The 12,093-nt window shown below is 46.8% G+C and overlaps 1 protein-coding gene across 4 annotated transcripts in view; it reads left to right on the plus strand.

The window, feature by feature from the left end:
• Positions 1-12,093, plus strand: part of COL24A1 (collagen type XXIV alpha 1 chain) — a 767,149-nt gene that overhangs the window by 512,217 nt on the left and 242,839 nt on the right. For all 4 annotated transcript variants that reach the window (XR_010186531.1, XM_063938932.1, XM_063938934.1 and 1 more), the window contains exons 36-37: positions 7,863-7,916; positions 10,457-10,564. Coding sequence is in view for 3 of the 4 variants with exons in the window: in XM_063938932.1 (XP_063795002.1) it covers positions 7,863-7,916; positions 10,457-10,564 (162 nt within the window). In the remaining variant the exon portion in view is untranslated. The remainder of the gene's footprint in view (positions 1-7,862; positions 7,917-10,456; positions 10,565-12,093) is intronic.

Below are 12,093 nucleotides of genomic sequence, written 5' to 3' on the forward strand. Positions count from 1 at the left end.
AAATTGTGTGGTGAGGGACAGGATTAGTTATGTGGTGAGGGACAGGATAAATTGTGAGGTACAGGATTAGTTATGTGGTGAAGGACAGGATTAGTTATGTGGTGAGGGACAGGATTAGTTATGTGGTGAAGGACAGGATTAGTTATGTGGTGATGGAAAGGATTAGTTATGTGGTGAGGGACAGGATTAGTTATGTGGTGAGGAACAGGATAAATTGTGTGGTGAGGGACAGGATTAGTTATGTGGTGAGGGACAGGATTAGTTATGTGGTGAGGGACAGGATTAGTTATGTGGTGAGGGACAGGATTAGTTATGTGGTGAAGGACAGGATTAGTTATGTGGTGAGGGACAGGATTAGTTATGTGGTGAGGGACAGGGTAAATTGTGTGGTGAGGGACAGGATTAGTTATGTGGGGAGGGACAGGATAAATTGTGAGGTGAAGGACAGGATTAGTTATGTGGTGAGGGACAGGATTAGTTATGTGGTGAGGGACAGGATTAGTTATGTGGTGAATGACAGGATTAGTTATGTGGTGAAGGAAAGGATTAGTTATGTGGTGAAGGACAGGATTAGTTATGTGGTGAGGGACAGGATTAGTTATGTGGTGAAGGACAGGATTAGTTATGTGGTGAAGGACAGGATAAATTGTATGGTGAGGGACAGGATTAGATATGTGGTGAGGGACAGGATTAGATATGTGGTGAGGGACAGGATTAGATATGTGGTGAGGGACAGGATTAATTATGTGGTGAGGGACAGGATTAGATATGTGGTGAGGGACAGGATTAGTTATGTGGTGAGGGACAGGATCAGTTATGTGGTGAGGGACAGGATCAGTTATGTGGTGAGGGACAGGATCAGTTATGTGGTGAGGGACAGGATCAGTTATGTGGTGAGGGACAGGATTAGTTATGTGGTGAGGGACAGGATTAGTTATGTGGTGAGGGACAGGATAAATTGTGTGGTGAGGGACAGGATTAGTTATGTGGTGAGGGACAGGATTAGTTATGTGGTGAGGGACAGGATAAATTGTGTGGTGAGGGACAGGATTAGTTATGTGGTGAGGGACAGGATAAATTGTGTGGTGAGGGACAGGATTAGATATGTGGTGAGGGACAGGATTAGTTATGTGGTGAGGGACAGGATTAGTTATGTGGTGAAGGACAGGATTAGTTATGTGGTGAGGGACAGGATTAGTTATGTGGTGAGGGACAGGATTAGTTATGTGGTGAAGGACAGGATTAGTTATGTGGTGAGGGACAGGATTAGTTATGTGGTGAGGAACAGGATAAATTGTGTGGTGAGGGACAGGATTAGTTATGTGGTGAGGGACAGGATTAGTTATGTGGTGAGGGACAGGATTAGTTATGTGGTGAGGGACAGGATTAGTTATGTGGTGAAGGACAGGATTAGTTATGTGGTGAGGGACAGGATTAGTTATGTGGTGAGGGACAGGATAAATTGTGTGGTGAGGGACAGGATAAATTGTGAGGTGAAGGACAGGATTAGTTATGTGGTGAAGGACAGGATTAGTTATGTGGTGAGGGACAGGATTAGTTATGTGGTGAAGGACAGGATTAGTTATGTGGTGAAGGAAAGGATTAGTTATGTGGTGAAGGAAAGGATTAGTTATGTGGTGAAGGACAGGATTAGTTATGTGGTGAGGGACAGGATTAGTTATGTGGTGAAGGACAGGATTAGTTATGTGGTGAAGGACAGGATTAGATATGTGGTGAGGGACAGGATTAGATATGTGGTGAGGGACAGGATTAGATATGTGGTGAGGGACAGGATTAATTATGTGGTGAGGGACAGGATTAGATATGTGGTGAGGGACAGGATCAGTTATGTGGTGAGGGACAGGATTAGTTATGTGGTGAGGGACAGGATTAGTTATGTGGTGAGGGACAGGATAAATTGTGTGGTGAGGGACAGTATTAGTTATGTGGTCAGGGACAGGATAAATTGTGTGGTGAAGGACAGGATTAGTTATGTGGTGAAGGACAGGATTAGTTATGTGGTGAGGGACAGGATTAGTTATGTGGTGAAGGACAGGATTAGTTATGTGGTGAAGGACAGGATTAGTTATGTGGTGAAGGACAGGATTAGTTATGTGGTGAGGGACAGGATTAGATATGTGGTGAAGGACAGGATTAGTTATGTGGTGAAGGACAGGATTAGTTATGTGGTGAAGGACAGGATAAATTGTGTGGTGAGGGACAGGATTAGATATGTGGTGAGGGACAGGATTACTTATGTGGTGAGGGACAGGATTAGATATGTTGTGAAGGACAGGATTAGATATGTGGTGAAGGACAGGATTAGTTATGTGGTGAGGGACAGGATTAGTTATGTGGTGAAGGACAGGATTAGTTATGTGGTGAAGGAAAGGATTAGTTATGTGGTGAAGGAAAGGATTAGTTATGTGGTGAAGGACAGGATTAGTTATGTGGTGAAGGACAGGATTAGTTATGTGGTGAAGGACAGGATTAGATATGTGGTGAGGGACAGGATTAGATATGTGGTGAGGGACAGGATTAGATATGTGGTGAGGGACAGGATTAATTATGTGGTGAGGGACAGGATTAGATATGTGGTGAGGGACAGGATTAGTAATGTGGTGAGGGACAGGATCAGTTATGTGGTGAGGGACAGGATCAGTTATGTGGTGAGGGACAGGATCAGTTATGTGGTGAGGGACAGGATTGGTTATGTGGTGAGGGACAGGATTAGTTATGTGGTGAGGGACAGGATTAGTTATGTGGTGAGGGACAGGATTAGTTATGTGGTGAGGGACAGGATTAGTTATGTGGTGAGGGACAGGATTAGTTATGTGGTGAGGGACAGGATTAGATATGTGGTGAAGGACAGGATTAGTTATGTGGTGAAGGACAGGATAAATTGTGTGGTGAGTGACAGGATTAGATATGTGGTGAGGGACAGGATTAGTTATGTGGTGAGGGACAGGATTAGATATGTTGTGAAGGACAGGATTAGATATGTGGTGAAGGACAGGATTAGTTATGTGGTGAAGGACAGGATAAATTGTGTGGTGAGGGACAGGATTAGATATGTGGTGAGGGACAGGATTAGATATGTGGTGAGGGACAGGATTAGATATGTGGTGAGGGACAGGATTAGTTATGTGGTGAGGGACAGGATTAGATATGTGGTGAGGGACATGATTAGTTATGTGGTGAGGGACAGGATTAGTTATGTGGTGAGGGACAGGATTAGTTATGTGGTGAAGGACAGGATTAGTTATGTGGTGAGGGACAGGATTAGTTATGTGGTGAGGGACAGGATAAATTGTGTGGTGAGGGACAGGATTAGTTATGTGGTGCGGGACAGGATTAGTTATGTGGTGCGGGACAGGATTAGTTATGTGGTGAGGGACAGGATTAGTTATGTGGTGAGGGACAGGATTAGTTATGTGGTGAAGGACAGGATTAGTTATGTGGTGAGGGATAGGATTAGTTATGTGGTGAGGGACAGGATAAATTGTATGGTGAGGGACAGGATTAGTTATGTGGTCAGGGACAGGATAAATTGTGTGGTGAAGGACAGGATTAGTTATGTGGTGAAGGACAGGATTAGTTATGTGGTGAGGGACAGGATTAGTTATGTGGTGAAGGACAGGATTAGTTATGTGGTGAAGGACAGGATTAGTTATGTGGTGAAGGACAGGATTAGTTATGTGGTGAGGGACAGGATTAGTTATGTGGTGAAGGACAGGATTAGTTATGTGGTGAAGGACAGGATTAGTTATGTGGTGAAGGACAGGATAAATTGTGTGGTGAGGGAAAGGAATAGATATGTGGTGAGGGACAGGATTAGATATGTGGTGAGGGACAGGATTAGATATGTGGTGAGGGACAGGATTAGTTATGTGGTGAGGGACAGGATTGGATATGTGGTGAGGGACAGGATTAGATATGTGGTGAGGGACAGGATTAGTTATGTGGTGAGGGACAGGATTAGTTATGTGGTGAGGGACAGGATTAGTTATGTGGTGAGGGACAGGATTAGTTATGTGGTGAGGGACAGGATTAGATATGTGGTGAGGGACAGGATTAGTTATGTGGTGAGGGACAGGATTAGTTATGTGGTGAGGGACAGGATTAGTTATGTGGTGAGGGACAGGATTAGTTATGTGGTGAGGGACAGGATTAGATATGTGGCGAAGGACAGGATTAGTTATGTGGTGAAGGACAGGATAAATTGTGTGGTGAGGGACAGGATTAGATATGTGGTGAGGGACAGGATTAGATATGTGGTGAGGGACAGGATTAGATATGTGGTGAGGGACAGGATTAGTTATGTGGTGAGGGACAGGATTAGATATGTGGTGAGGGACAGGATTAGTTATGTGGTGAGGAACAGGATTAGATATGTGGTGAGGGACAGGATTAGTTATGTGGTGAGGGACAGGATTAGTTATGTGGTGAGGGACAGGATTAGTTATGTGGTGAGAGACAGGATTAGTTATGTGGTGAGGGACTGGATTAGTTATGTGGTGAGGGACAGGATTAGATATGTGGTGAGGGACAGGATTAGTTATGTGGTGATGGACAGGATTAGTTATGTGGTGAGGGACAGGATTAGTTATGTGGTGAGGGACAGGATTAGATATGTGGTGAAGGACAGGATTAGTTATGTGGTGAAGGACAGGATAAATTGTGTGGTGAGGGACAGGATTAGATATGTGGTGAGGGACAGGATTAGATATGTGGTGAGGGACAGGATTAGATATGTGGTGAAGGACAGGATTAGATATGTGGTGAAGGACAGGATTAGTTATGTGGTGAGGGACAGTATAAATTGTGTGGTGATTGACAGGATTAGTTATGTGGTGAGGGACAGGATTAGTTATGTGGTGAGGGACAGGATTAGTTATGTGGTGAAGGACAGGATTAGTTATGTGATGAGGGACAGGATTAGTTATGTGGTGAAGGACAGGATTAGATATGTGTGAGGGACAGGATTAGTTATGTGGTGAAGGACAGGATAAATTGTGTGGTGAGGGACAGGATCAGTTATGTGGTGAGGGACAGGATCAGTTATGTGGTGAGGGACAGGATCAGTTATGTGGTGAGGGACAGGATCAGTTATGTGGTGAGGGACAGGATCAGTTATGTGGTGAGGGACAGGATTAGTTATGTGGTGAAGGACAGGATTAGATATGTGGTGAAGGACAGGATTAGATATGTGTTGAGGGACAGGATTAGATATGTGGTGAGGGACAGGATTAGATATGTGGTGAGGGACAGGATTAATTATGTGGTGAGGGACAGGATTAGATATGTGGTGAGGGACAGGATTAGTTATGTGGTGAGGGACAGGATCAGTTATGTGGTGAGGGACAGGATCAGTTATGTGGTGAGGGACAGGATCAGTTATGTGGTGAGGGACAGGATCAGTTATGTGGTGAGGGACAGGATTAGTTATGTGGTGAGGGACAGGATTAGTTATGTGGTGAGGGACAGGATTAGTTATGTGGTGAGGGACAGGATTAGTTATGTGGTGAGGGACAGGATTAGATATGTGGTGAAGGACAGGATTAGTTATGTGGTGAAGGACAGGATAAATTGTGTGGTGAGGGACAGGATTAGATATGTGGTGAGGGACAGGATTAGTTATGTGGTGAGGGACAGGATTAGATATGTTGTGAAGGACAGGATTAGATATGTGGTGAAGGACAGGATTAGTTATGTGGTGAAGGACAGGATAAATTGTGTGGTGAGGGACAGGATTAGATATGTGGTGAGGGACAGGATTAGATATGTGGTGAGGGACAGGATTAGATATGTGGTGAGGGACAGGATTAGATATGTGGTGAGGGACAGGATTAGTTATGTGGTGAGGGACAGGATTAGATATGTGGTGAGGGACAGGATTAGTTATGTGGTGAGGGACAGGATTAGTTATGTGGTGAGGGACAGGATTAGATATGTGGTGAGGGACAGGATTAGATATGTGGTGAGGGACAGGATTAGTTATGTGGTGAGGGACAGGATTAGATATGTGGTGAGGGACATGATTAGTTATGTGGTGAGGGACAGGATTAGTTATGTGGTGAGGGACAGGATTAGACAGGATTCGTTATGTGGTGAGGGACAGGATTAGATATGTGGTGAGGGACATGATTAGTTATGTGGTGAGGGTCAGGATTAGGTATGTGGTGAGGGACATGATTAGTTATGTGGTGAGGGACAGGATTAGTTATGTAGTGAGGGACAGGATTATTTATGTGGTGAGGGACAGGATTAGTTATGTGGTGAGGGACAGGATTAGATATATGGTGAGGGACAGGATTAGATATGTGGTGAGGGACAGGATTAGTTATGTGGTGAGGGACATGATTAGTTATGTGGTGAGGGACAGGATTAGTTATGTGGTGAGGGACAGGATTAGTTATGTAGTGAGGGACAGGATTAGATATGTGGTGAGGGACAGGATTAGATATGTGGTGAGGGACAGGATTAGTTATGTGGTGAGGGACATGATTAGGTATGTGGTGAGGGACATGATTAGTTATGTGGTGAGGGACAGGATTAGTTATGTGGTGAGGGACAGGATTAGTTATGTGGTGAGGGACAGGATTAGATATGTGGTGAGGGACAGGATTAGATATGTGGTGAGGGACAGGATTAGTTATGTGGTGAGGGACATGATTAGGTATGTGGTGAGGGACAGGATTAGTTATGTGGTGAGGGACAGGATTAGTTATGTGGTGAGGGACAGGATTAGTTATGTGGTGAGGGACAGGATTAGTTATGTGGTGAAGGACAGGATTAGATATGTGGTGAGGGACAGGATTAGTTATGTGGTGAGGGACAGGATTAGTTATGTGGTGAAGGACAGGATTAGTTATGTGGTGAGGGACAGGATTAGATATGTGGTGAGGGACAGGAGTCGCTTGTCTTTGTCCACATATGTTATAATTGTAAGCCACAAGCTCTAGTTTGTCTATTGCATTGACCATGAATAATTACAATTGGACCTGGACCAGCACACCAGGGCACCCCTGCAAGTTCCCCGAGGTCCCCTAAAGTGCTGCAGCCACAGTTTGGAAGCCATTGCATTACAGTGATAATAAACATTTGCTGATAACTCCTGAAAATTTCTTGGGAAATAAACAGAAAATATTTTTTGGTACATTTGCTCCTAGTAGCAGAGAGTAGTTACGTCATAGGATTATATACTGAGGGAACATATTGTGTCTTTCCCAGCAGTCACTGGACAGAGGACATAGTAACACATAGTAAATATACTGATGATATACCGGATGTGACAGGACTGTAATAAATGCTATTTGGGGGATATTCCATATTTGGACGTTACACCAGTGATATCTGAGCAGAGTAACTCTGTGTCAGTTACACTGACTGATCCAGAATCGCTGTGTGTGGCCCAGACTCCAGCAGCCGGATCCAGAGACAGAACCGCATTGTGCTGGGATACAGAGGCGTCTGCTGCCCTTTGCCAGTTTAGCTCTATGAGAATCTGCTGTTCTGGCTACCCATGGATTCCTGTGGTTCGTACTGATGTCTTGGGAACACAACAGTATGTGCTATAGGAAAACTGGCAACAGATGAATTTCCCTTCCAGGCGTAGAGCCGGGAACTTGGTAGGGAGCACAGTCAGGACCCGGTGCTAGTGTGAAAGGGGTATTATTCAGGAGTATTGCCCCGGCTGCTGGGTGCATTAGGTCATCGCTGTTAGTCACTAATTGCCCTCCCTCACCGTCTATTGGCTCAGCGGCGTCAGGGGCGAGGGTCCCTCTGATGTGTGCAGGTTCTGCACAGGGTATCACCCGGTCAACGTGTGCATTTACCTTTCCTTTACCTGATCTATACAGGGAGAACCGGGTCCTGCGGGTGAAGACGGCGTTCAGGGAGGTGACGGCCCAAAGGTGATCATTGCCAGCGTATATGTCTGTCTGTCTGCTTACAGCAATGTTACATGATATGCACGTATAGCACCGTTACATGATAGGCACGTATAGCACCGTTACATGATAGGCACGTATAGCACCGTTACATGATATGCACGTATAGCACCGTTACATGATAGGCACGTATAGCACCGTTACATGATAGGCACGTATAGCACCGTTACATGATAGGCACGTATAGTACCGTTACATGATAGGCACGTATAGCACCGTTACATGATAGGCACGTATAGCTCCGTTACATGATAGGCACGTATAGCACCGTTACATGATAGGCACGTATAGCACCGTTACATGATATGCCCGTATAGCACCGTTACATGATAGGCACGTATAGCTCCGTTACATGATAGGCACGTATAGCACCGTTACATGATAGGCACGTATAGTACCGTTACATGATAGGCACGTATAGCACCGTTACATGATAGGCACGTATAGCACCGTTACATGATAGGCACGTATAGCACCGTTACATGATAGGCACGTATAGCACCGTTACATGATAGGCACGTATAGCACCGTTACATGATAGGCACGTATAGTACCGTTACATGATAGGCACGTATAGCACCGTTACATGATAGGCACGTATAGCTCCGTGACATGATAGGCACGTATAGCGCAGTTACATGAGAGGCACATATAGCGCCGTTACATGATAGGCACGTATAGCACCATTACATGAGAGGCACGTATAGCACCGTTACATGATAGGCACGTATAGCACCGTTACATGATAGGCACGTATAGCACCGTTACATGATAGGCACGTATAGCTCCGTTACATGATAGGCACGTATAGCTCCGTTACATGATAGGCATGTATAGCACCGTTACATGAGAGGCACATATAGCACCGTTACATGATAGGCACGTATAGCACCGTTACATGAGAGGCACGTATAGCACCATTACATGAGAGGCACGTATAGCATCGTTACATAAGAGGTACGTATAGCTCCGTTGCATGATAGGCACGTATAGCACCGTTACATGATAGGCACGTATAGCACCGTTACGTGAGAGGCACGTATAGCACCATTACATGAGAGGCACGTATAGCATCGTTACATAAGAGGCACGTATAGCTCCGTTACATGATAGGCACGTATAGCACCGTTACATAATAGGCACATATAGCACCATTACATGAGAGGCACGTATAGCATCGTTACATAAGAGGCACGTATAGCTCCGTTACATGATAGCCATGTATAGCACCGTTACATGATAGGCACGTATATCATTGTTACATGAGAGCCAAGTATAGCACGTTATATGATAGGCACATATAGCACCGTTACATGAGAGGCACATATAGCACCGTTGCATGAGAGGCACGTATAGCTCCATTACATGATAGCCATGTATAGCACCGTTACATGATAGGCACGTATATCATCGTTACATGAGAACCACGTATAGCATGTTACATGATAGGCACGTATAGCACCGTTACATGAGAGGCATTTATAGCACCGTTACATGAGTGGTACGTATAGCACTGTTACATGAGAGGCACGTATAGCACTGTTATATGATAGGCACGTATAGCTACGTTACATGATAGGCACGTATAGCTCCGTTACATGATGGGCACGTATAGCACCATTACATGAGAGGCACGTATAGCATTGTTACGTAAGAGGCACGTATAGCTCCGTTACATGATAGCCATGTATAGCACCGTTACGTGATAGGCACGTATATCATTGTTACATGAGAGCCAAGTATAGCACGTTATATGATAGGCACGTATAGCACCGTTACATGAGAGGCACGTATAGCACCGTTACATGACAGGCACGTATAGCATCGTTACATGAGAGGCACGTATAGCTCCATTACATGATAGCCATGTTTAGCACCGTTACATGATAGGCACGTATATCATCGTTACATGAGAGCCACGTATAGCACGTTACATGATAGGCACGTATAGCACCGTTACATGAGAGGCATGTATAGCACCGTTACATGAGTGGCACGTATAGCACCGTTACATGATAGGCACGTATAGCACTGTCACATGATAGGCATGTATAGCACCGTTTCATGATAGCCATGTATAGCACCATTATATGATATGCACGTATAGCATCGTTACATAAGAGGCACGTATAGCACCGTTACATGATAGGCACGTATAGCACTGTCACATGATAGGCATGTATAGCACCGTTTCATGATAGCCATGTATAGCACCATTATATGATATGCACGTATAGCACCTTGACATGATAGGCATATAGAGCATTTTCACCAGATGTCTCAGGGGGGTCTCTCCCGCTAATCCCACCGATCTGATTGGTAGCGGCAGCCTCACCTGTTACCGTATGAGCCTCTGCTGCCTTCATCAGGACCCAAAGTGGACGTGATACATATAGAATTCATTGGGCCCAGATTTAGTACTCAGACTCCGGTGCCTTGTATAAATATACAGCAATATTTCACATTCACAGGTTTCATTTTATTGTTATACATTGTTTTTGAAGGGGGAAATTGGAGATCCTGGTCTTGAAGGAGAGGGCGGGGAGAAGGGCGAGGAAGGAGTGCCTGGAACGCAGGGGGCTGTTGGGGGGTCTGGCCGCATGGGGCTACCTGTAAGTGTGTTTCATATCCTAACACCAGAACATTTCTTTCATTGTGTCTGTCCCCTGGTGGCTCACCCTTATTGTGTGTCCTGTCCATGTGTCACTGTCCCCCCTGGCGGCTCAAACTGATTCTGTGTGTGTGTCCGGTCCATGTGTGTCTGTCCCCTGGCGGCTCAAACTGATTCTGTGTGTGTGTCCTGTCCATGTGTCACTGTCCCCCCTGGCGGCTCAAACTGATTCTGTGTGTGTGTCCTGTCCATGTGTGTCTGTCCCCTGGTGGCTCACACTGATTGTGTGTGTCCTGTCCATGTGTGTCTGTCCCCCCTAGCAGCTCAAACTGATTCTGTGTGTGTGTCCTGTCCATGTGTGTCTGTCCCCCCTAGCAGCTCAAACTGATTCTGTGTGTGTGTCCTGTCCATGTGTGTCTGTCCCCCCTAGCAGCTCAAACTGATTCTGTGTGTGTGTCCGGTCCATGTGTGTCTGTCCCCTGGCGGCTCACACTGATTGTGTGTGTCCTGTCCATGTGTGTCTGTCCCCCCTAGCAGCTCAAACTAATTCTGTGTGTGTGTCCTGTCCATGTGTGTCTGTCCCCCCTAGCAGCTCAAACTGATTCTGTGTGTGTGTACGGTTCATGTGTGTCTGTCCCCACTGGCGGCTCACACTGCTTCTCTATGTGTATGTACCCTGTCCATGTGTCACTGTCCCCCCTGGCGACTCAAACTGATTCTGTGTGTTTGTCCCCTGTCCACGTGTCTCTGTCCCCCCTGGCGGCTCACACTGCTTCTCTATGTGTATGTACCCTGTCTATGTGTGTGTGTGTCCCCTGGCGGCTCACACTGCCTCTCTGTGTTCCCCTGTACACGTGTGTCTGTCCCCCCCAGCGGCTCACACTGCCTCTCTGTGTTCCCCTGTCCACGTGTGTCTGTCCCCCCCAGCGGCTCACACTGCCTCTCTGTGTTCCCCTGTCCACGTGTGTCTGTCCCCCCCGGCGGCTCACACTGCCTCTCTGTGTTCCCCTGTCCACGTGTGTCTGTCCCCCCCCGGCGGCTCACACTGCCTCTCTGTGTTCCCCTGTCCACATGTGTCTGTCCCCCCCAGCGGTGCACACTGCCTCTCTGTGTTCCCCAGTCCACGTGGGTCTGTCCCCCCCAGCGGCTCACACTGCCTCTCTGTGTTCCTCTGTCCACGTGTGTCTGTCCCCCCCGGCGGCTCACACTGCCTCTCTGTGTGTATGTACCCTGTCCATGTGTGTGTGTGTCCCCTGGCGGCTCACACTGCCTCTCTGTGTTCCCCTGTCCACGTGTGTCTGCCCCCCCCCGGCGGCTCACACTGCCTCTCTGTGTTCCCTTGTACACGTGTGTCTGTATCCCCCGGCGGCTCACACTGCCTCTCTGTGTTCCTCTGTCCACGTGTGTCTGTCCCCCCCGGCGGCTCACACTGCCTCTCTGTGTTCCTCTGTCCACGTGTGTCTGTCCCCCCCGGCGGCTCACACTGCCTCTCTGTGTTCCTCTGTCCACGTGTGTCTGTCCCCCCCGGCG

This window comes from Pseudophryne corroboree, chromosome 9 (assembly GCF_028390025.1).
Source record: "Pseudophryne corroboree isolate aPseCor3 chromosome 9, aPseCor3.hap2, whole genome shotgun sequence".
In the NCBI taxonomy this organism is placed as follows: domain Eukaryota; kingdom Metazoa; phylum Chordata; class Amphibia; order Anura; family Myobatrachidae; genus Pseudophryne; species Pseudophryne corroboree.